This window comes from Taeniopygia guttata, chromosome 3 (assembly GCF_048771995.1).
Source record: "Taeniopygia guttata chromosome 3, bTaeGut7.mat, whole genome shotgun sequence".
NCBI lineage: Eukaryota > Metazoa > Chordata > Aves > Passeriformes > Estrildidae > Taeniopygia > Taeniopygia guttata.
Window position 1 is genome coordinate 93,825,280 of NC_133027.1, and position 26,694 is coordinate 93,851,973.

Below are 26,694 nucleotides of genomic sequence, written 5' to 3' on the forward strand. Positions count from 1 at the left end.
GTGAGACAGATTTAGAAATAATGTGAAATACAGCAAAAATCATGCCTGAAGACCACTGTATCTGTTGAGTCAGATTATTAATATCAAAGGCTGCTAGGAATTTAAGTTCCTAAACTTGTATTTTGAAAACTTGTAGCTTGCTATACTCATTTAGGGGCCAGATTTCACAAATTATTAACGTTACAATTTCTGAGAGCAACCTGCCTCCTGCCATCCTCTTGATATTTTTTGTCTTTGTGAATGCCAAACACTTCCAAAGACTCCTTGGTGCCCTGGGTCTGATTCCAGCCCAAGCAGAGTGAGCCCTCCCTGTTTCTGCTGACATCAGACAGCAGGATTTAGTCACATGCCCTGGTCTATATTAGGATTAATGCCTTGTAGAAGTATTTTTTCACAGAATTTTTATTTGTGCTTACTAAATATTGTATTCAAATCTATTTTCAGTCAGAATGAGACAGTTAATTTATTTTCTGTTGAAAGGTAAATGCTTTTTTCTTTGTGGGTACAATAATCCTGACTGCACTGAATTTTTCCTTTTTATCTACTCCTAAAAACTAAAGATTTTGTTAGACGTCATCAACTGCTTGATAAATAATCCTGAATTAGCTTTTAAATAGGAGGTTTTCTCACAATTAAACAGTACAAGTCACTTCAGCAAGACTAAGGCCCTACTACAGAGAGTAGAATCTTGAAAGTAATTTTGTCAAACTTTTCCAAAGAAAATGAATGCTACAACTCTGCACAATCTTGTATTGTGTTATGAAATGGAGTTGTACTGAGATAAACACAGGCAATTGCTACTACCATAGATGTGGCTATCTTAATTCTTATTTAGGTTTAAGGTATATCCTTTATTAATTTTTTATATATATGTATTATTCAGCACATGTCATGTGTAATCTCAAGAAAGTATTTTACAGAAAATAGAAAATCATATTTGTCTGACACTTTTATCCAAGGAAAAGCCTATTTTCCTCCCACTTTTATGAAATGGTATTGAGAACATTTCAAAATATCTTTTATATTTAAAGTAGCTTCAATTTGAACTGTTTATTTGAAATGAAAAAAAAAAAAATCTAGTGATGAAAACTAATGACAGAACATTGATGAGACACTCAATTGATGTACCCAAAGACAAAGGGACATGATAAACAATTAATTGCACATCTGCCCTTTACTCAGGCTTAGTTCTCTTCACAGCTATTTAAAAATACCCAGAACACTGTGAGGAGTATTTTGACAGACACATTTATATATCAAAAATACTTTGCAGAACAATATACTTTTAAAAGTTTAAATTTGTTTTAAATTGCAATAAGCTGCAATAACATGTGTAAAGGTACTTGTTGGCAGTTAATTTTGTATGGCCAGCTGCTTTTTTGGAATGAAACTGTTCTTAGGTGAACACTGTTGTAGTATTATGTTTTTTTTCTGGTGATCTCTCAGAAGAATTGATTTGGCTTGAGGCTGAGGACCTCTCACTCAGTACCAAACTGAATTGTAAATATTACAATTGTAAATTGTACTGTCTGAAATTTCTTTAACATTAAGCTGACCCCAAAGTCTCAGGCTTGGAGGTCATCAAGTAAAATCAAACCCTTTAAACACCATACTTAAGTGTGTTCTGTTGCATACTTTCACTGCAATGAGATGACACTGAATGTCTTGAAAATCAAATAACACATCCCTCTTCCTTCTCAGTACAGTGGTAATTAATTTTAATTAGTTCAACCAGTCTATTTTGGAGGACAGCTATAACCTCAATAAAATTTATTAACATAAAGCTCACCCATAGGTAGACTTTGGTTAGAGATGGCTTTAAATAGAAAAGCAATGCCTTAGAAAGATCCCATTACTTAATTATTTTCTTGAAAATTTCTAAATCCTTTTAACCACATGCCTTGTGGTCTATACAGATCAGTTTTTTGATGTTAGAAGAGCCCTGCTTTTCATCTTGCTACTCTTCATGAGTGCTGCTTCTTCATTTGCCACTTCAGAAAAGATGGGCTGTTCAGAAAAGGAGTGTGGTCACAGAACCGAGTGCATAGGAAAGCAGTGGCCGCAGCCTCCAGCTGCCCCTTTCTATCTTGGAGCACTGGTGAGGGAAAAGCTGCCTCTGAATAACATGTGGTGGTTTGATACTTTTGTCTTGCAATTACAGTTGTAACCTTGAATGCAAAAGTACCACAGAAAATGTATCTTCCAATTGTCATCGGTGTCTGAGATGGCAAAGATGGTTTCAAAACACTGATGTGATGAGTTACTCATGTTGCAGTACTAGAAAGCTAAAAGGATATATTAAAAGGATTATAAGGATTCAAAAGAAATTGCAGGTGAAGGTAGACAAATATTTGCCTGGATGTCTTCCAGGAATGTGCCCAGTATAGTTAATGGGTGGGAATTTGATTTTCATTTTTATTTTTAAACTATTTAGCCTGTCTTGGTAGAGCAGAATTTAGCTGACAACTGCATAAATTATTGCTAAATTAATATCACACAAAATCAGAGAGCTGTTAAGCTAAGGGGGAAGAACTGTGCTGGCTCTCAGAATGAGAGAAGTTCCTACAGCTTGTCAACTCGTAGCCAACTTCACTCAGCCAATAGTCAACCAACAGAGCTGAGAGAGAATGAGGTTTCTAAATGGAGGCTGGCCAAAAGTTCATAAAAGAGGGCCATTTTCCCCTCAGTGGAACAGAAGGGTCTTTCAAACCAGGAATTGGTAAATGGGGATGAGTCCAAACCAGAGAGAAGCTAAAAACACCCAGAGCCAAGAGCCAGCTATTCAGCTGGAGACTGGAGTAACCTATACAGGTGAGAGAGAAGAGGAAGAAAAAGCCAGCTGGGTGCTAATTATTCTGGAGAAATAATAAATTAAGACTCATAAGTTGGCAGCTACTAAAAATCTTATGGGAGAGGCTGAGGGAAGGAAATCTAGTGAGAGGTGGAATAAACCTCCCTCATTTCACCAGAGGATACATAGAATTGGCATCTTGCATTTAATTTGAAGCCTACAGTCCTTTTCCTATGTTTTCAATCATGTTTAATGTGGGAAAAAAACCTGTTTGTTCAAATGTTTCAGGTGTTCAGGGTTAGGTGTGTTGGGAACTGAATTTTTTTAACAAGTTTCGGTTCATTTGTGTTCAGATTTCTGACCTCCCTTACCTGGATTGTGTTGAGCTCATTTTATCTTTTAAGATTAATTATTTTTCTCTTTTTGTGACAACTTCCATTTCAAACTTACGTGACTCTACCCTAATGAAAGGTAACTCAGATTTTATGTACATCTGTCATGTTTTCTTCAAATGCACTTGAGGTATTCCTTAGAACATTAATTTTTGTATATATATATGATCTTTTTGGTTTTTTATTATTTTATTCTCTTTTATGACCTTGAATTTAAAGCTTTAAGTGCTAAAGATAGGGAAATTCTAGCACATAATGAATATTATGCTCAAGAAATAATCCTTGAACCCTCCAAATAGTAACAATGGTGTTCTGCTTTACAGTCCCTCTTTCTTGTAGTCCTTAAAGAGTTCTTTTACTTGATCTTGGGAAATTATGGTTAATGAAGAAAGAGGAAAAACAGCACATTTCTGATTTTGCTGCAGAATTAGTCTTTGCTAAGTCTTACTGCACTGTGAAAGAAAGAAGAGGAAAAAGCTGAAATCCAGAATGACGACTGAGTCTCCTGTAGCCCTTTCCTTTTCCCAAACAGTCTTTGGAGGTAGCATATAATTTGTTTTCTTTCTTAGACTTCATACAATATATACATGCAAAGCTGTTTTTGCCTTAAATAATACATTTTGTTTTCCTTTTGGTGGTTCCTATTTTTCTTGGTTTTATTTCATGACTTATGTCTTGGTAAAGGCTTTATCTTTACTAGGGAGCCAATAGAGCTTTTGTGGAACCAACTTGTCCCTAAACTTTGCAACCTAGCTGTTGCCAAGAAATTTCTATTAGACCTTGCCATGGGAAGTGGAAAAAAAAAAAAAAAAAAAAAAGGAAAGGAAACTTGAACCAATTTCTTAAAAACAGAAAGCATAGCAACCACATTCAGAAACATTTAGCAGTCTGGCAGCAGACAGCAGGACATACAAAGAATAGCAAAATAGTCTATTGAAGAGGGGAAAAAAGATCTTCAAAAGACTTGTGTCCACAGCAGGGTGAAAAACATAACAATCCCATTGTCAACATTTTTAGAATAAAAATGTTGATTTTTTTTTTCCTATGTTCTGCCAATTTATCATGTTAAATGATATTCCAGTAACTCGGAACACAAAAAGGCATTTTCTGGCATCCCCTAAAAATGTCTCTATTCAGGCAGTCAAAGTAGGAGAGAAAAGAAACAATCAGTTCTGGGATCCACATTCAAAACTCTAGCAGAAAAGACTAGTTGGCCTAGAAGATGAGCTGTCATGACTCTATTAATTCTGCAAATAGGTGACATGCACTGAACTGATGACTTTCCCCATACTGCACAGGAAATCTAAATTCACACTCACTGTATACCTATAACTTTGTTTCTGAAAGTACTGGCTTTTTTACATCTGTTTCTACAGATGTATATATCCATTAATAACTTTTTTTTTTTTTTTTGCCTTAGAGTAGTTAATATATTTCTTTTGTACTGAGTTGTGGGAGTTTTTTGGGTTTGTGCTTTTGTGGTTTGGTTTGATTTTTTTTCCCTCATTCTTTTTACATCATTATTTGGGTGTGGGAGAGTGATGATTTTCCATCTACAATAGAAGTACAGGTGTTCTATTGAAATCATAGTGAAACTCCCTATGGTTATGGTAATTTTAGCCTTTTTTTGTACCTGTTTTCCTTCCTAGAATTTTCAGGGATATGATAATTAGCAGTTTAAATAGAGTATAAATTTGTGTGCATTAAGTATGCTTGTTTTGTGTGAAGAGACGTTTTCCAAGTGCCTGATGTGCAATATATCCTGTTATTATAATATATCCTGTTGCTTAGTTACAGAAACAACAAATATCACCAGTTTGTTGTATTTAGTTAACCATGTAGCGTGGCATTAAAGCACCTGCCAAGTGCATTATCAGGGCATAGGGTGCTGTGCTTTTGTGCACCCTAAGACTTGGATTGCTCAAGTTCAGCTTTTATTTTATGCAGCTTTTGAACAGATTGGGTGCATTTTGGTGTTTTTTTATTGGAATGATAAGTGAGCTCTGGACTCTGTAGTTGCAGACTAGAAAGTGAGAACTATATCTTACCTGTTTTCCTTAAAAAGAAAATGGGGGATTGACACCCTATAGGAAATGTGTGTGTAGACGTGTCTGATTTTGGATGAAGCTTCACTAGATTTTGTGCTGGTAATTTAAACTTCAGTCTTCAAGCAAGTTTCTGCCCTGTGAGGAGATGATGTATCCAATTTACAGAGAAGCAAGGAGAAATTAAGTTCTCTGTAAGGCATTTAGGTGCAGGTTAAACCCAAATCCCTGGATTATTGGTCCTGACTTCCTAATACAAGAGTCATTATAATGGTTTTCTTCTTTCTACCTTAGGCCAAAGTAGTCTGTGGAGCGAATGTCTGATTAAAAAAATCTACATGTTATATATAAAACTATAAACAGTACAACAAGAAGCAGAAAACAGACGTTATCATACTGTAGAAATAATATGTTTGCCTTGCAAACCCCATTTAATATTTTTCAAAAGTTTGAGTGTGATCCGTTTGCACTCCATGGTTTTGGATGCTCAGGCTGGGCAGGAAGAAGAAACAGTAGAATGTGAAACTCCCAGATATATACTCCAAGGAATTTGTTGCACTCTATAGTGCTTTTCTGTTATTATTTCTTTTGTTGTTTTATTAGATCAATTAAGTCATGGGGTTTTTTGAGCTGAATCTTCCAGGTCAGTTTCCCAGACCACATTAATTGATCTAAAATAATGCAACAAAATGCACATACCATTATTTTCTCCAGGTGTTATGTATCCATGCCATGGAACACTATCCTATTGCCTTGAGGCTTACCTCCCACTTACTAAAACTCTAGAGATACCAGGATTGTATTTTGGTGCTCTATGACCCCATTTCTATCTGCCCCACACTACTATCACCACCACATTTGCACAAATGTTGACCTCGGGAGAACAAAAACTATTTTGCTTGAGGAAGAATAAATTATTCCCTTGGAGCATTCAATATACTCTTTAATTTCTTCTCTATGTTCAGAAAACAAAGCTGGTTTATGATGTAGAGGCTTGAATAGCTCTTTTCAGTCATGTTGTGTGCTTGCACATTGTGTTAAAAAATGCACCCCATTGCAAACATTTGAACCTGGGCTTCTTAAGTTTTGTGTAAATAGTCTGTAGTTTGTGTTCCTTGATATGTTCATTTTGGAGCTTGAAAATGCATGGAGGTACATTAGCAAAATGACAAGCCTCCTGTGAGAAACAGACATTCCCAAATTAGTTCAAAGCCATCCAGCAAGTGCTAAAAAAATTACATATAATTGTTAGTGGTCAGTTTTGCAGCTGGATTTCTGGGAATGTGATGCTGTCTGTACCAGGTAGTTCTCAATGAGCATGGAAATTCTAGTGGCTGTCAAAGCAAGCTGAAAAAATTGCCTCAGGTTTCCCTCATTGTAAGTCCCATTGTTACAGTTTCTGACACAGCAAGTTCCCTCCTGTTGGCACCACTTTTCAGGGGAAACCTGTACATTGGCAGTACCTGCCTGAGCCATTTTGGGTGATGTTAATCTCCATTTTGGAGAATTAACTGCCATTGCATGCACCAGGTGATGTAGGTTTCACAGAAATATGAAAATATGAAAGTACTGTTTTGTGGTAACTAAGATTTGTATCATCCCATTTTTAACAGGTTTTGATATGGGGTTCATCCATTTATTCAAATTGCATTTAGAAAAGTATTTTACCTCATCTCCTAGTAAAATAAATAGACAAGTTATTTGGAACAAGGTCATAATGCTAGGTGCTCTGAAATCCTGGGTTCCCTCTGGTTCTCAAGAAAACCTAGATGCTGCAAATCAGGTGATGTGATCAGATTCTTGAAGATCATCTTTGATTTTAAGAATATAAATTAATTTGAAATAAATGCTTCATAATAATTTAAAGGATTTTAAATCACAATGATTGAAAAGCTGTTGCTGGCAGAGGTGGTCAGTATTTTGAAATATTTAAAGGTAATGCCTTTTCTTCATAATGTTTGATGTGGGAAGGGGCTGCACTTTGAATTGAAAATAGTGTTGTAATCTGGATTCTTTCACACCTTTAATCATACTAAATCTCATGGGATAGGGTCAGTAAGAGTTCCTCTGTTTATTCTTTTTTGATTTTTTTAAGTTTTCTTGGCTTAGACATTTACTAATTGAGCAGTTACAGATTTCGGATATATTTCTAGTACAAATTCCTTCTCTTTTCTTTCACCTTTTCTCAGGGTCATTCATAGATTTATACCTGTTTACAATTCTGGAGTTCATTGCATAGTGCCCCAGTTTGCAGAAAAAAAAAAAAAACCTATACATGATATATTTTTGGGAAGCATAAATTAATTTAGGTTGTTCTCCATGACCACAGACCACATTAAAGAGAGTGCTGAGCTTAAGGTAATTATGGCTGTCTCAAAGATGGATTTATTAAGACACAGCCCTGTGATATTGCAAGTTACCCAACATGTGGCCTAGATGGTAGCAAAGGAAGCCTGTATCTTGATTGTAAAATGTTCTATCTCAGAACATAAATTTATTCTTCACTTTGGGTAGCTTGGTTGCAAATTATATGGGGGAATTGCTAACTGCTCTGTTTTTCTTGGGAGTTTAGGTGACCTTTAGCAGTTTCCAAGAACAAGGTAATTATATATTTTAAAGACTGACATCTTGAAACTTGATTTAACAGGAAAGAACAGAGTGAACACAAGATAAATTGAGGTGCTCTTAATGGCATGATACAATTCCCTGAGGGCTGGCAGTTTCGCGTGCAGGAAACTTAGATTTTTGCTCAGGTATGGAAGTGAGCAAGCTAAAATCCAGGGCCAACCCCATGGATGCCAGCATAGTGACTGGTGGGTTGTGTGGGAGTAAAAAGTATGGTGACTCCAGTATTTCTCCATTGCAAATTCCCTTCACTTGACTAATTGTAGATCCATCCCTCTAAAGGAGGGAGAATGTACTGAGTTAATGTTATGTGCTGTGTGTTTCAGATGGAAATAGCAGATAATATCAGCCCTATTAAAAGCACGTTTGGCCTTATGTACCCCTAAGCAAAAGAAAAAATTAAAAGGCAAAATCAATGGGCAAATCAGTAAGTTATTTGTACCCTAGAGGCTGTTGTTTCTGAAGCATGTACCTTCATGAGTTATAAAGCAGATATTAGTCTCAGAATTAGTCCTTACTCTTCAGTGATTTCCCCAAAATTTAATGACAGCTAATTTCTGTGAATGTACTGCTTTTCTCCTTTTGCTGTGCTTCACTGATGGCTGAGTACATTTGTCATGCATAGGGAGATAGGTAAGAATCTCAACATAACACCAGGAAACAGACTCCCAAATGCAAGCTGTATTCAGTTAATAGTTTACAGGTCTTTTCAGTTATGGTTCATATATTCCTCTTTTATTACTCATTATCCATGATAATGCAGTTCAAAATTTTCCATTTGTGAAAGAGTAAATGAACATAAGTGCATTTTAAAACTTAGAACATATGCATTCTAAAATATATAGTCTTTATTCAAGTTTCCCTACAACCTAAATAATAAAATGTAGTATGTAATAAAATACAGTAACAAATTTTCAGTTTTGGAATAAGGAAGCACAGAATTGTCATTTAAAATATTTAGGGATACCAAGAATGTTTTAATATTGGCGGCATAAAATTGACAATATTTGTCACTGTTACTAAAGTGTTCTAGCAACATTTCCCTCATACATTATATATTAAGTTAACTAAAGAGCTGGTGACATGTTAATGAGAAAGCCATTTCACTTTGTCCTTTATGTTCTTAAACTATATTTATTAGCAATTATTATTTCTGATTTTGCAAACAACTTCAAATCCTATTAAGCTGTTTTAGATTTCAAGTAAAACCTAGCATTACTTTAGTCTGCTGAGTTTTTTAACATATCTATCAATTCCTAATTTAATATTCAATCAACCTGCTTGATTAAGGTTAGAGAGTTTGATTTGTTCATTATCAATAATTCTCTCTGTACAGTTTTTTGCCTTGTCCTGGAAACTGCTCTTGTTCAGCAGTCAATTTAAGACCTCATGTTCTTTGTTGCTGTATTTACTTCCATTGTCACCAAGCAGGATTTAGTTTTAATAAGAGACCGTTTGTTCCTTTTTTGTTTATTACATCCTCTGGCAGTGTTTAATTCTTTTCAGTCTAATCCAGAAAGGTTGCCCCTATAACTACTTCAGATGAAGCGGGAGCTATGCAAAATCCCCCTTGCCACAGAAAGTGGCCAATGTTCATGAGACCACACATCTCTAACCTCCCAGGCTCCTGGCTTCTTCCTCCTCACTCTAAAGGCAAAAAGCCACCCCAAAGGGGGGCATTTGCATGTGCTTATTCTCCAGTATTGTTCTAAACTCCTTTGCACCATCTTTGAAATCTCGGGGGTCGTGGATGTATTTGATAAATTGAAATGCGGAACCTTACTATCTAATATTACCGTTTAGTCCAATGCTATTCACTTCTGATGTCTTCAGTTGAAGAGCTCATTGTCTCTGTCTCTGTAGCAAAGTACCATTTCCGCTGTCAGCAATCCACAGTGAGGTTTATCTATTGTCTTTGGCAACACAGCTCTCATGGGAACAACACTACTTCTACTCAATTCTGAAATAAAATGAAGAAATAGGCTTTATTTATTAACTTTTAGGATATATTTTATTATAGTAGAATAATTCTGGCAAGTCTTATGATGAAATTTGCATTGTGGATAATGATATAATTGGAATGAACACAATTCTTACTGAAAAATGTCACTCTATCAATCATTTCCTTTTATCTTTAAACATAATTTTTAAATAGCAACTATCATTTGTGGGGTATGTCATCTTAGCTTAGTGTAAGTGCCAGTGCTTTAATTTCTAACAGTAGCACAGCTCTGCCGTTCATCCGCAGTTCACCCTTACTGGGTGTCAGAGCGGACTTTACGTGTGTTCCAACTAGGTCTCAGAGGAAATTAATCCAGAAGCTCTATCCTAAGTATTTAGCAAGCACTTTCTAACCCCCAACAGGGATGTGACGTCCCAGTCATGGGTCCCCTGAACAGCTCCAAACTACACTGTATAGTTGGAACATTGGATTGGGGCCAGATGGGATCCAGACCTGAATGGTGAAGATCTGTAGATGAAAAAGCCTCAGCACAAAGTTCTTGGTTTTCCTGAGCTGCTGCTTTTTCTTCCAATTGCTTTTTAATGTAGGGCTTAACCTTAGAAACAGAGAAGACAGTTTTAGCTTCGGTCGCTATGGTTTTGCGTTCAGGCATTCAGTGGTATTTTAGCTTGAGTGTATAATTTATTGCACAATTAAAAGTATTGACAAAACACTTGTGTACGCTTTTGGTATTGGGGAGCTCATTTCAGCAGCTCTTGTATTATGAACAACTCAGAAAGAGCAGCAATTTGAGAAAACACTAATAAACATTGGAACCCTGGGAAGTGCTTGCATCGTGACAGGCTTCTTGGGCCAAGCTAAAATGTGATTTGAAGCAAGAATATTTGCTGCAGATGTCAATTGGTTTTAAAACTAATATTGTCTTTCATTTTTATCAGAAAAGTCTTCAGTCAGGGAAAATACATAAGTTGAGATTTTTTTTCATAAAAATTGAATGGGCTCAAAGGTTTTCCTGGTTTTGATCTGTTATGATATTGGTTTGCCTATCTTATATAGCCTCATGAATTCCATGAATGTTACTACTCCTCAGCCCCAAGGACAAACTGAAAAGATGTTAAATTATGACGCGTCTGACCTTGGTACATTTTCTATACATGAACAGAAGAGTTAAGACAGTGACAAAGGGTTTAGAGGAAGAAGAAATCTAGTATTTCTTTGTAATAGCAGAGTGGCTGTGCAGAAAAGGCTTTTAAGTAATCAAGGCCACACAAGCTAATTTGCAACTCATAGTATAAATTATGTGTAGATTCTTTCAGATTGTTAGAATTAACTCCAGGGATATTTTTAGAGCAACTTTGTTTAGTTTAATGAAAACAATTATTAAATCATTAGTCAATGAAAGTAGTTATTTCATCTTGTTTATATGTAAATTATCATATTCATATATCATCACCATTATCCTCTAAATAATGTGCCTATTCAAGATTGTGTCTGTTTGGTTAAAATGCTCAGGTTTCTCTGAATAACTTCTCTGCCTTGCTTGCAGGTTGTATATAAAAATAATGATGTCAGGTTGGAGCTGTCTCGACTTGCCAAGCAAGGGGATCCTAAAATGAAGATTCATGGGGTTGTAGCATTTAAATGTGAGAATGTTGCAACCTTAGATCCAATCACATTTGAAACACCGGAGTCTTTCATCTCTCTGCCAAAGTGGAATGCCAAGAAAACAGGCTCAATATCATTCGACTTTCGTACAACTGAGCCAAATGGCCTGATTCTTTTCAGTCATGGGAAACCAAGGCACCAGAAAGATGCCAAACATCCACAGATGGTGAAGGTTGATTTTTTTGCCATTGAGATGCTTGATGGCCACCTCTACCTACTGTTAGACATGGGATCAGGTACTATAAAAATAAAAGCCTTACAGAAGAAGGTGAATGATGGTGAATGGTACCATGTGGATTTTCAGCGGGATGGGCGGTCAGGTAAGTTCCTTTTGACTGCATTCAGAATAACTTTTTCTGCTGTACCTGAGAGAATTCTGGGTACATATTGATGTTGCCACAATTCAAGTTGGGCATCATCTGAAAAATAAGGAAATTACAAAAAGTCATTACTTTTAGGTGCCAGAATACAATAATTTGCTGAGTAAAATATCTTATATCTTTCCATTATTGGAAAATCAAGTACTTAATCTCGCAAGTAAGTGTGTCGTGTGCTTGAAAAACCAACAGTAATCTCCCTCTGTGCTTGCTTATATCAAATAGCGGAAGTGGCAAGTTTCAGGAGTGAAAATAAAGCAAAAAAGGAATTACTGATGATCTCCAACACGGACTGTAGCAGCCCCACAGAAACAACACAGATCTTCCAATCATGTCAGCAGATCTCAGTGTACTTAAGTGATATTCTAATAAATGGCTAACAGCACGTGTCAGCAGAAATGAAAATAATTGACTTGCAGCATTTTATCAGTATGATTCATATTCTGGAATAGTTTACTCAAAAATGATCTCGCTGAAAAGTGGTAAAAATAAAGAATTCATGAACTCTTCTTCATGCCGCTGGAATGTAATATGGCTTAAAGTGCATTTATCCAGTGAAATTGTCAATGTGTATCAGCTCATCTCATCTTGACTATGTATCTTAAGCAAATAATCAATATATATCAATTTAAGGAGAGTCTCTACAGTGATTTTCCTGCACTTCATGCCAGAATTTGGGGAGGAAGGGAGCAGGGAATGTACTGAGTCTTTAATTCGGTCCTGAAAATTTTCTGATTAATATCAGTATTGAACCTGAAGTTTATGTAGGCTCTAAAATTCAGTGTTGAAAAATTTAATTACACTTCTTTTGAATTTTGTGGGATTTCCTCCACTTTCTTCCTTCTGGTGACTACCTTTCCATAGCTTGCATTTATAATTTCTTTATGAAACTTAACCCCCAAAAAACTATCATTATATGATTTAGCTCCTTACTACACACAAATCAAATTTCAAGATAAAGTAAATTTTAGGTGCAGGTTTAAATTGAAGATTTCTGTCAAATCCATGCTGAAATCCACTTGCACTATGATTATGAAAAATAATTATTTGATTCCTGGGCAGTGCAGCTTCAAATTCTACTGGTACCTACCTTGATTTTCTTATTATGTCAGTTGCTCATTTAGATTTCTCGAGGTTAAATAAACCTACCAAACAAGAACAAACAAAACTCAACCAAACAAAAACAAACAAAAAAAATCAAGGAAAAAAACCCTAACTGAACAACAAAACACAGCTTCTCAAAATCCTCAATTGGAATTGAATATCCAGCAGTTATATTATTTATACTACAGTTTTCATTTCAGACTTTTTTCTTAAGTGCTGTTTCAGTGATTCATATGAGGTAGTAAATCCTATAATAATCATGCCTGTGGGACTGCTGAAAGCAAAGTTTATTCTTACATCCAAAGCCAACAGATCTATAAAGGAATAAGTGCATAGCAATTGTTTACATTTGAAGATAAGTTCTGCCCTTTCATTGCTTCACAAAACATATCTCACAAGAGCCATTAAGAGCTTAGGGCATAGTTTAATTCTTTAAAACTGTTGATGGGCATCAGAAAGAATTTAGAGTAATTTCAGGAAGCAAAACCTGCCTGGTGATCAGGATTGCATATTATTTTTTAAGTAGAGTTATAAATAATCAAATTAATCCAACTGATGATTTTCCTGTGACCAAGATAGGTAAAATTTATGAAACCTCCCCACCCCATCACTGTTGAAAACTAATCATAATGCCTATTAACTCTGAGATATTTAACTATTACCATGAATGCTGAATAAAAATATACAGGGTTATGGATTGACAAACTGAATTTTAACTGCAATCTGAGATAGAACCAAGGTTTTTCTGTTGTTCTAACACTTAGAAAAATAGTTCATAGTAAGACAAATACCAATAACATTGGCAATGCTTTTGTTTGTCTTAATGATGGTAAGATTGAAATTATTAGAGAGATACCTCTGCCTGAATTAAGGTGAAAAGGAGACCATGTGCCAAAGTAAAAAATACAAATTTTATGTAATAGTAAATGTGATATAGAGGAAAGTAGGAAGAAATAGTAAAAAGAGGTGTGTGTGCTATCACCCTGTACAATTTTTCTGTATTCCACCAAAGCCACCTGTCTTCGTTTCTACCTTCTGAAAGCTTCTAATTTCACTCTGAGTTTGTTAAGCAGCTCCTCATCCATCCATGGAGGGCCTGTGGGCATTTTTGCCCTAATGCCTCCTTGTAGGGACGCATCGTTTCTGAGCTTGGAGAAGGTGATCCCTGAATACCAGCCAGCATCCTTGGGCCCCTCTACCCTCCAGGGCTCTTTCCCATTGGACTCCACTGAGCAGTGCCTTGAAGAAGCCAAAGTCTGTTCTCCTGAAGTCCAGGGCAGTGAGTTTGCTGTGTGCCCCCCTTGCTGTCCTGAGGATCTCTTCCCTCTCCACCTTGTGGTCAGGTTATGCATGTTGGTGTGTTTTACCCATAAAGAATAAAATTCCCTTTACTATTTCAGGATGCTTTTTGGTTTCTTTTCTCTAGCCCAGACCAAACATATTGGAAATCACATGAATATGAGCACTTTTCACTAGCTTTCCTTCAGAATTTTTATATAACTGAATGAATATGCCTTGTATAGAAAAAAATGTTCTTTTCTGAGACTTTCTTCTTGCCATTGACAGCATATTTCCCTAGCTATCAAGCATAAAGGAAGATATTCTTCTGTTAATGATTAAGTAGCTCAAAAGAACTTTGATTTTTTTTTGTTTAAATTGTTTGGTGTCTTTCAACCTTTTACTCCTAGACTTCAAATCCAAAGCAGAGTGGTTCTCTCCTATAGAAGAATGTTGTGACATTTCTCAAGGAGCTTTGCTAATTTCCTTGACTTTCATATTAGCTGGATCAGCAAGTACTAGATTTATTTCTCATTCTCTGCTCTCTTCCAGACTCTCAGTCACAGTGAGCATCCACTCTAAATTACTGAGTTTGCCTTTGCTTGTCTGATACTGCAATGGAGGGGGAAGGGAGGTGTAAAGAATGAGAACACATTTTTAAATTGTTGTAATCCAGGTCGCATTCACGAGTAATTCTGTCAATCCACTCAGATTTTGAGAGATACAAGGAAGAGGAAAGATATGGTGCCTTTTAATTTCCTTTTGCTGAAAGAAGTTTTGACCTGTTATTCTTGTTTTCACCCTAGAAACCCATTCTGTTTCCTGTAAGACTTACTCTGAGTGCTTTCTTGCCTAAAAAAGATCATTGGTAGGATGGAGTTCTGAGACCATATTTAGTTAACATTTAAGGCTAAGTAAAGAGAAATATTCATAAGATATTCTCCTTTGGTCCATCCTTCTAGGTGTGCAGCTGTGCTACCAACTGCTGTGTCCTGAGTTCCCCCCAGTACTCCTGAGCTGTACAATCCTGAATTTCTGGGAAGGACCACAGCTTCAGAGCTGCCCCTTATGTGCCCTGTCTTGGCCATGGACTGCATGCTGTGGTCACAGTCCTCATCACAGCTATTATATTGTCTTTTAGCAAAGAAGATGTATTTAGAATTAATACCCTGCTCTGGTTTTTCAATGTTTCTTAAGCAGATGTTTTTCACAGGCACAAAAAGCAACTAAAATAGGCCATGTCAGGTAAGCAGAGAGATCAGAACAGTTGCAGTAGCTGCACTTAAAATCTTCATATTTAACTGATCAGGAGAGAGACAAGATTTAGAAATATGATTTTGTTTCTTATGCCAAATTTTAGGAAAAATTAAAACTCTGAGATAGTGAATATGATTGGAGAGGCTCATTAAGTCATATCTAAGGCGGGAAGTGTTTGCCTGTTCTGCTCTTAACAGTACTGCAAGCTCTGCAGAAAAGAAGAATTAGGAAAAAAACCCACAAACCCAAACTAAATAAAAAACAACCATGAAGCAGCTGTAAAGGTCTTTGCTCACATTGTTTCTTGTAACACAGTAGGGATAGGTTTAATATCTGACTTCTCAGACTTAAGTGTTCTTTAATTTTTTTTTTTTTTTTTTTTTTTTTTTTTTTTTTGCTAAACCACCATTCATCCTTTGGAAATCACCATTACATAGTGAATTCAGGGAGGAAACTTGCTCTTGTCAACCTCCAATTGTGTAGGGCAACATAAAGCACAATGTATCAGCATCTATTCATAAGCAGGTAGCATTTAAGGGCCGAGTCACTGAAATTTTGAACTAAAGTTAGTTTCAGCTTAAACATCAGAAATTATTTCTGGAGTATGTAATTAGAGCATAACTATAATCAACATCTCACTGTAAGTAGTGCTTTGTGATGCCTATTACTCGTATTGTTGTTGAAGGTTCTTTTTTTTTTACATGTACTCTTCTACATATTACTTCCCACGTCTTTTTAACCTTTTAAGAGCAGCCAGATTTATGTGTTCCAGATTTACCCGTTCCATCTATTTCAACAGATGTTAATAGTTTTCATACTTGAGAGGATGGGTTTCTACTGCATTTTAATGAATAGTCTTTCAATGATTTGCAGCTTTCTTGGCTGATCTGCATCTTTCCCAGAGTCCAATATAAAACGTAACCAACACTCAGCTGAGTGGCACAATAGGCTTCTCTGTAATCCTGAATATATTTCCCATTTTGCTCACCTGTTGTTATTGTTGACTTATATTTTTGACTCATCCTTTGAAGGACTTCTCACTAATCAATTATCCTTTTAAGTCAATAATTCTTGCTGAAAACCATAACTTCATTAATTTTTCTCAAACTGCTTTTCCAATACAGAAAAAAGTTTCTGAAGTGTCATTTAAGTGTCATTACAGGACACTTAAATGTATGTCCAATTTCTAGAGATAAGAAATGCTACTTGTTTTTAGAATCTGAAGATAGATCATGAATTCCCATTTTAAATAAGTCACCCCACACCTTCTTGTCTTTGTCATTCCCTTTTACTTTCAGGCAGGACAAACCACGTGCTGTCAACATTCCTCTATTGCTTTCTTATTCTCATAGAAATACAAAAATTATTTCCTACTTTGAGTCTTAGAAAACTTTGCACAGAAGTTGCTCGTTTCCTGGAAGGCGTTATGGATTTTTTCAAAGATGTGATATCACTACTTATCTGGTTCTGGGTGCTGTAACAAAAAGATGGAAGTTTAAGGATGGTTCTTACCCTAGAAATGTTACAATTTAAAGTTACCATTTTCTCTCTCTCTTGAGCATCCAGTGCTCTTCTGACTCTGCTGCTTTCTCATAAAATCTGTCGTCTCTGGGTTATTTTGTTAAACAAGATACATCCCATTCTTTCCTCTGGTAAAATTTGACAATTCTGTCTTGAAAATGACATTTATTATCTCTACAAGGAAATATATTAACCCTTTTTGTGCTGACATTTGCATGCTCCGTTAGTTTCCCTTTCTTCCTCTATGGAAAGTGATGCTCCTTCACATTCATGAGCAGAAACATCTGAATGGGTTGGAGAACACTGGGTATTCACCAAAACAATTCCTTTTAATCTGTCTATAATTCCCAGAGAAAGTAGAATTGAAGTCTATCAAAGGCATCACAGTCCCAAATTTCTGTGGCAGCCTCTCCCATTGTTATGAGGTCCAACTTGAGACATTTTCAGAACTCCGAAAGTTTCCCTCAAGAAAGATAACAGGTTTAAAAAAAAAGAAAAACTAAAACACCAACAAGCCACGGGAAAACAAACAAACCCAAACTCCTGCAATAAACAAGAAAAACTAGAAAAAAAATCACACACCCTCCTCCCCTATCAAAAACTCACCAAGATGAAACAGCATGTGCTACCACCTCTGTCTCAGCTCTGGGTGCACTGTGAATCCAAAGGTGCTGATGGAACCATTGTTTATTTTCTGTTGGCCAAGGTTCTGTGAACTTGAGTTTTGCATTTTGTTGTAGGATACTTCAAAGGCTCTGTAATTTTTGCTGTATTTTGGAATATTTTTATGTTCCCTTATTTTACTTGGATTTTTCTTTTTTCAGCTGTGTTTACAATGCAATTAGTGAGTAAAGTTTGTGTTGTCTGTCAGAGAGACATAAAAGGTAATTTGGATATCATCAGCAGTGATGGCTGTGTAGCTGCCTGTCATGTTTTTCTACCCACAGCCATTAAATGCCACGATTGCAAGGTTTCAGATAAGGTTTCAGAGGACTTCTCACACAGAGTATTTTATGGGGTTTTATGTCTTTTACCTGGGAAGGTAAAAAGTTCATTTCTTTAGGAAGCTGTTGACATCTATTCAAAATAATACTTAAGCTTTCTTCAGAGTAATCCTTTATGACACAGAGGAGAAAAATTTCCTGCTTCAATCTATCACTTTACAGTCACCAGTTTCCCTTATCATTCACCTTCCTAAGCCTTCTGTGCTTGCAAAGCTTCCACTCGGAGCACTGAGTAGCAGCTATACCAGCAGAGATTTATCTGTCTCCTGTGAGCTGAAGGTAATCATGGCATAGTAGATTTTTTTTTTTAACAGAAGAGGAGTTCTTGGGATTCTTTGTTAACATCTTGAAAACATGAACATTTTTGTCCAGCAGAAAGCAGCACTGTTCACATGCTGGAGCTTGCTGTTGGAGGCTGCAGCTGAGTTAACTTGTGTGGGTGCACGAGTGGGTGCTGCCTGAACATGGGTTTAGAGTGTTTGCTCCTAAATTAGCCTGTACATCAACAGATGGCAGCAAGCAACAATAGCAGTAAAAAACACTGTGAGGACAAGTAAAATTTATATTTACAGTGTCTCTAATGTCTCTAGAGAAGAAAAGATCTGTTGCCTGTTAGCCGTCCTTCCTGATACCCTAGGATGCTCTCTGAAAAGTCTCTCTTGGTTTGGCAGGTTATTCACAAGTGTCCTTGTTTGACTTGGATGATTAATCAAATCTCAAAATGCTTATGCTTGCATACCTAAGGTCAAACATAGCAAGCATTTCATATGAGTGACAAGTTCTGATTCTAGAAGCTGAGAAGCAACAACAAATTTTTATAGTTAGCAAACCATAATCGTCTTACTAGTTTTAAACAGATGGAAGTTTGGAAGAAAAAGTATCTTGTTTCAGCATGTCTATTTCTTTCTTACTTTCTTGGAAGTTCACTTTTATATCTATGGGATTATTCAACTGACACAGAAAACATTTCTTAGAATACATAAAAGGGAAAACTGACCACATGTTCATTTTTTAAACATGCTTATAAAGATGAAAAACTGCTGTGCAAGCCTTTGTTTTATCTTGGTAGTTCTCTTCTGACAGCAAGGAGACTGTGGTATCCAGCCCTTCTAAAATCTTTGTCTCAAGTCTCACATGGAATTGGACCTCCTGTGACCTTTATCCCAAACAGCTTTTATTAATGATCCAAATTCTTTAGATATTTATTCTGTCAATGTTGTTGAAGTTAACCTACTGAACCAACAATAGAACAGAAAAGATATAGCTTCCACAGGAGTCCATTACTAAAAGAGAAGTCTAAATTTTAGGCTGTACCCAAGTAAGAGAACGATCTTTTTCTGACCTGCCTTTGTTTGCTTAAAACTCACATTTTAGTATGTATGCTGTGTAAAGTGTGAATTTCTTCTTATGCACAACTCCTACCACAGTGGAAGCATTTTTAGTAATCAGTGTTATCTTCTGGAATCTGTTTCAGGCTAACAGTGGAGATGGTGAATCATGTACAATTTGTATATATATTTATGCTAAATTCATCATGGTGAATGCAATTCTTCAGTGTCTTGTTACCAATAAACACTTTCAATGTTATGCCCAGCAGATAACAGTGCAGCATGATATGACTGGTCATCAGAATAATTTTGTGACATATACTATTTTGATTTATATTTTGTTTGCTTTTGTACCCACGTAGAGTGATAAAGAATCACTTCTGTGAAAGATCTATGTGAAGATTTTTTTTTTGCCAAGTGATTTTACTTAGAAATAAAATTAAAATTGGTTGGCATAAGTATGCTCTGTGACTGCATGTACTAAATTTGTTTTTCTGCTTATTCAAATTGTAGGTGTTGCATACCTCATTATTTTAAATGAAGTGCCACCAAAAAAAGGTTCTTTGCTGATGATTAGATTTTCTTTGTTCAGACACTTCATAAAAAGAGCTCTATTTTAGGTTCAATTTTGTTTATTAAATTTTTAGACTAAAATGGAAAAGATATTTCTGGTTTCCTGAAGGTCTGCATACATCTTCTCTCCCTCTCATTTTTACATGCACACATTTTGAGATAAATACCAGAAGCATTGATTTTCCCTCCAGGACCACATCTCTTCCTTCTTAATGACTGCCTGCCTGGCAGCTGATGAGAGCATTTTCCTTTAGCACTTAAAGAAACAAAGTCTTATCCGAAGCCCACTGGAAGTGGTGAGAGTCTTTTAAAATACTGTATCTTTGGGCCCAAACCAAAGACTCAGGTTTGCCTCCCAGGCTGCAACCTATCAACACAACCCTGACCTTAAGGCTTTGAAATACATATGAGGGAGTGAAGATATTTTTGTTGTTGTTGCACAAAGAGGATGTTCCTGAAAATAACTATGAACTTAATTCCTCCTGTACCTAGGAGATGGGTAAGGGGATTTTGACTAGGATCATTCCTGTTGTGCTCATGCAGTGTTGTGCATAAAGGATTTTTAGATCATTAACTTCCTGACTACATTGCAATTGAAATACAGAAGTGTATTTATGGTTCTACAGCTGTAGAAATACAAATACCTCTGCTTCACTTACAGCTGTTTGCCAGGAGCTAATGTGACATGTAGATGAATGAGTATAAAGAAGCAGTGCCAAAATCAAATATCTTGAAAATCACACCTTTAATTGTCTTTACAGGGACGATATCTGTGAACACATTACGTACTCCATACACCGCACCAGGAGAAAGTGAAATCCTTGACTTGGATGATGACTTGTATCTTGGAGGCTTACCAGAAAATAAAGCAGGCCTGGTCTTCCCAACAGAAGTGTGGACAGCACTCCTCAATTATGGATACGTCGGCTGCATTCGAGATTTATTTATTGATGGTCAAAGCAAAGATATTCGACAGATGGCTGAAATTCAAAGCACAGCTGGAGTAAAACCCTCTTGCTCAAGAGAAACTGCAAAGCCTTGCCTTAGCAACCCCTGTAAGAACAATGGTGTGTGCAGGGATGGGTGGAACAGATATGTGTGTGATTGCTCTGGCACGGGGTACCTTGGCAGATCATGCGAAAGAGGTAGGTTCTCTGAGATGACGGCACTTCTGCTTTTATATATCAAAAAAAAAAAAAAAGTACTGCTATAAAATAAATAAAATCCCGTACAATGATTAAAAATGGTAAGCTATCATTAACTGTCCTGAGGTAAAAAAAGAATCATTGATTTATCTTGATGTGAGATAGAACCCTGCTCTAGAGTCACAAAGCAGTAATTCTGGAGGAAAGATCTTAGGGGAGACTCTAAAGTGCATGAAGAAATATTAAGTGGCTATAACAGGGTCAGTACTGCTGAATAGCTTTTAGAAAATGCCTCCTTTTGTGTCTCATCATACATTACTGAGCTTTGAAAAGCTTTGTGAAAGCAATTTTGAATATTATTGCATTGCTATGATGCCTTGAAGTGGCTACCTAGAACACAGGCTAGGCAAAGTTAAGAGAATAAAGTGGGTATTTCTTAAAGACCCCCAATAGATACACCTTGGGCAGGGTAAAAGCATCCCAGAGGCCACATCCAAGATGGACCATGGTCACAAGTTTTTCAGACAGATATAAGTTTTGTCCATATACATATTGGGGCTTAATCCTCCAAACGCAGCTTCAGGTAATGAAGTCATATACCCCCAGTTTGCATCCCCCAATTCACCTTTGTTAATGCTTTTCAGGGCCTGAGGCTGTAGGGTGTCCTTGGACTCCAGGCCCAGGGGAATTGTTTTGTCTGGTCAAAGTGTGAAGAGTAGTTAGCATTTTATATGAAGTTTAGAGTTATGCACTATTGCATCACAGGATTTGAAAAAATAGAAAGGCTAAAATCTTAAAGCATCAGCTAAATTGTCACATTTCAGTTCCAAACTGAGGTCTTAATCTCTGCCTATTTATGTCAATATTAGTATATAATTAAATTTGCTTTTGAATTCCATAGTGTCACTTAAATCCATGGAGTGAATTTTACCCATGAGCCAAAACAAAAGAGTGGGTAAAAACTAATATTTTTTACTTATCTCTTTTTGAAAAGATACAAGTACCCAAGGAAATTGTCTGAAGTTGCCTAAAATCTGAGTTCCTCTTGCCTAGAAAAGTTGATAAACAGTGAAGTTGATAAACTCCCTTTATTTAACTGAAAAGGTGGATAGTGTCAAGGAAGGCAGATGTTGAGGTTAGTTAATAAATAGAAAAACCTGTAATTTAAAATTGCAGTGTGGCAATTAAATATTTTAAGGAGGTAAACAATAAAAAGAAATGTATTTAATATTTAAGGTTTTAATTTTTATTCTTATTGGAATAGAAAGCGTTTCAATGGCAGGAGTTGTATTTTTTCATCTGACAGTTGACACAGTATTTTCTTTGGATTTGTCTTCAACCTGAAATCTAAACCTTCAATTTATTGACTGAAAATTCTTTTCATCTAGTTTGATGAATTTTTCGAGTTAATCAGGTAAAAATGTGTTCTTTAGAATTAAAGCCCCAAGGAATGTTTTAAGCTGTACGTCAGTAGATAAGTATATTATGTTGCTCCATATTACCATCATTTGCAGGAAGATTCTCTCAGATTCTTCAGTGGGGTTTCTGTTCCGGCTGTTGATGCCTTGGGCTGGTGACCAGCTGCGCTGAGCTCTCCCGGCTGCGGCTGGCGGCGGAGCGGGGCCGGCAGGGGGATAGCGGAGCTGCCCGGCGCTTCCCGCAGCCCTGGGTTACACATGGCTGGTGTACCACCCTGTGGCCAAACCCGCCTATTACACAGGGGCTCCCGCCAGAGCCGCATTTACCTTTTATTCCCAGGGAAAAGCCAGGAAACATGTGCCTTGGAGACATTAACACAGGCAGATCTGCAAAGAACGGAAAGCGGGCATCACCGCAGCAGCTTTCCATACTCGCGTTGGACAGGTGGTGATGTTTCATAAAGAAACATTTGCCTCTTATTTCCCATGCCTTATTTTCTAGCATTGTCCAGCTTAAGGCTTCGTTTTCCCGGTGCATTCCTGATGTTTCCCCCCTCTCAGCCCCTAAATTATCAGGCTAGCCCAGAGATCCGAGGCTTTGAGGGGAGGAATATCAGGAGATGGCATAGATTTCCACAAGAGGCTCTTACCCCAATATATGATGGTGCAGCTCTCTTTATTCTGTGATGTCCAAGGGAAAGAGCGGGGCAAAAGAGGACGAACAGGAAATGTCAGCGGTTTATCCAGGCTTTGGACAGGGAGGGCTTCTCTGGCTCTCCGCCAGCCCTGTCAGGGCAGGAAGGAGGGGTCCAGGGTTATCTGATCAGAGTCACAGGGGTCCCGGGGAATGGGGAAAAGGCATGTCAGAGGCGCAATGTAACACATTCCCCTGGTGGAAATGGTGGTACTGGAATGGTGGTGTTGGCTCCTCCACAGCAACGTTTGGTTCTTGTCCAACAGAAATATGCGTGGCACTTCAGCACGATGAGATCATCTCCTGCTCTTGGGTTTCCCTGGTTCCCTCTCTAGAGGGAACTGCGCTGAAAGGAGATCTCTTCTCAGTAATATTCATATCCCAAGTGGTCATGCATTAATAAGATTATAGCTTTTGGGATTCTGAAAGCGTCGTGCTGGCATCCTACCACACAAAATTATTAAACTACAAGCCATGTGTAGGAACTGATAAACTTTTGTATTTGGTGGTATAAGCAGCACATTTACAATTGTACAAGCTAATTTAAATAAAAGGGGAACACACTCATTTCAACAAACAATACAGATTCACAAAGAAAAGAAAGCTTTAGAATAAAATACTGGAGATTAAGCAATTAGAATATTTAACATTAAGGTGTCTTAACTAAAAAAAAAAAGTGCAGAGCTGCCATTTAATTTTTTTTTTCATATTATTTCACCTGAATTAGGCATGCTAACATCCACACATGGATATTTAGTATATGATACATAACCTGAAATAATTTCAGCTCATTAGTGCACAAAACCCCTGGAACACCACTCTGGTCTATTTTAATTTGTGTATACTTAAAATTATATATATATATATATATGTGTACACACACGTATATTTATAGCCACATCCATTTTATCCTGTTGCAAGTTATAGTTGATTTTATTCTTGGTTTTCAGTAAGGTTAAACATCTGCGTAATCTGTACATTGACTTTAGCAGACTATGAAAACTCTAGCAGATGGATGGACAGATGTCACAGCAATATAATTTGGTGTCCTCTCTTACTTTGTGGATCACTGAGTGACTGTCTGCCTCTTGGCAAAACCTTTTGCAGATGTATTCTTTTGACTGGATCAATAAAGTCATCAAACAGGGATATGAAAAAGTAAGCATGCAAACAAAGGTTTATGAAGGTGACATTTCTGAAAAGAAAATCTGTTTAAAGTAGAGTATGTGTAGATGTCTATATTGTGCAAGCACAGACCCCTACATACACATATACACATTAAAGAAATGTAGCTTTCATTTCTTGTGTGTTATATTGGGATGCTTTAAAATTTTAAATGAAGAATAATAGAGGTGGTATGAGGATAGATGCCATGAAGAATCAGGTGTTCTAAGTATTATACTAATTCCATCACTGTCTTAAATTAACTGATTGGTCCTATGTGTTAAAGTTGTAACAAACTTACAGTGTGGCTTAGGACCTCAGTCCTGAAATAATACCAGTGTAGGAATTGCGAGGAATAATTTCAGCTTCTATTCACACATTATCCAGTAAATAATCACATACAGATAATTGTTTCTGTCAGATTGATAGAAATGTTCCTTATAAATCTCCAAGGCTGCTGCTTTGGGCCCAAGTGGAATGAAGAAGATGCCATATAGAAAACACAAAACACCTGGGAAGAGAACAGAAAGTTCAAATTTGACTTAGTAGCAGCCAATATATCTGAATACCCACATAATTTCTAGGAGTAAAATCACACATACACGCACACATACATATATATATTTTTTCATATATATAAATATCAGGGAGCATTTTTAAGGCACAACATTGTTTCACTACTTGTACTAGTAAAAATATATTTGTGCGGCACTGGCCAATATATTTGAATACTAACACAATTTCTAGGAGTAAAATCTCATATGCACACACACACACACATATATATAAATTTATTTATTTGCACATATATATATTATATATTAGGGTAATTATATATTACGGAGAATTTTTAGGGCATGACATTGTTGCTCTACTTGTACTGGTGAAAAAAACAGAATCAGAGAGCAAGCCTGCATACTTGATTATTGATGATCCAGATTGCTCATACATCTCCTGGCATGATTCTGGACTGATAGTCTGTCATTTCTGGGCAAAGATTGTGTGTGAGTTTAGTGACAACAGATACAGAGGGTGATTTCATGCTTTAAAATAGGTTTTGTGGGATGCAATAGAGTTCTCAAATTATTGCAGACACACTGAAACTGAAAAAGTGGAAAAAAATTAATAATCCTTTCCTTGGGACTTCACTGGCATGACAAGGGGTCCAGGGGAAACCAGATCCTGTTTTAATTTTTGAATTATATGCAATAGGCATTTGTATTCGCCAAGAATCATGTTCTTAAAGCAACTCAAACTTGACTCCAAAACTTATGAGAAAGAACCCTGAAATTCAAATGCCATACTTGTTTCATTTTAATTTAAATAGGCCGTGAATTGAGGAATGGCATCTATTCAGGCAATTCTGCTTAACTCTAAAAATATCCAGTTCAGCATTTCTGAGGGTAGGAGCAGATGTAGGAAAGTTTCCAGAAGAGTTGGTGCCTGTCTCTTGAGCAATTTAGGTAATTCCAGCTCAAGTGGAAATTAAGGTCCTGAATCTCCTCTCATGTCAGTACTGATCTGTGCATCCTTGGCTTTAGACATAGAGATAATTGAGGTGTGGGGGTGTGTGTGTATGTAGAAAAGAAGACTGTCTAGCCATGAAGATTTTAATAAAAAAAGAAGAAAAAAAAAAAGAGAGGGTGACTGAACCCTTCAGTGGGAGTTGTTTTGGAGTTTGGTTCATTTGTGTGTTTTGGTTGGCTGGTTTTTACCACAGAAGCAGGAAAAGTTTGAACTGTCAGGTTTATAAAACTGTCAAAGAATGAATCCATAAAGCATTTTTATATAAATCCCTGTACTATATAATGCCATATATTCCTTAATAATTTTACTGCATGCACTTATCTGATGCCACCAAAAAAAAGTCAGTGATTATTTTATAAGGATTTTCTGCTGTTTTTTTCTTTTTGGCGCTGATTCCAACAGTGAAGTGGCAGTAAAGCTCTTACTCCTTTCCTTCTTTCTTTAAATGAATAGCACATCCTGAGCTAAACTCTTAGTCTATTACCTTTTCATCTAATAATTAAGAGAAAGCTGAACAAGAGAAAAAAGACATTCTGCCAACACTTATGAGAGAATATTTAGCAGTGTAGATTTCATGTAAAGATGAGGCATCTCCTTGGAATTAGATGGCCCAAAGTGCAAAAAAAAAAAAAAAAAAAAGTGGCAAAAATTAATGCCTCTTTTTAGCTGAATTGTTCCTTCAAGGTTTTTGTAACTGGTGCCTCTTGTCATTCAGGTCATCTTCTTACTGACCAGGCCTTGTAAATTAGCAATCCATTCCTGCCAGTTTTGTGTTTGGTTCTGCTATGTTTGTTATTTGGGGTTTTTGGGGGTTGGTTTTGTG

The 26,694-nt window shown here is 36.6% G+C and overlaps 1 protein-coding gene across 33 annotated transcripts in view; it reads left to right on the forward strand.

The window, feature by feature from the left end:
• Positions 1 to 26,694, forward strand: part of NRXN1 (neurexin 1) — a 668,143-nt gene that overhangs the window by 254,133 nt on the left and 387,316 nt on the right. For all 33 annotated transcript variants that reach the window (XM_030269639.4, XM_030269642.4, XM_030269660.4 and 30 more), the window contains 2 exons: positions 11,363 to 11,801; positions 20,685 to 21,068. In XM_030269639.4, the coding sequence (XP_030125499.1) occupies positions 11,363 to 11,801; positions 20,685 to 21,068 (823 nt within the window). The remainder of the gene's footprint in view (positions 1 to 11,362; positions 11,802 to 20,684; positions 21,069 to 26,694) is intronic.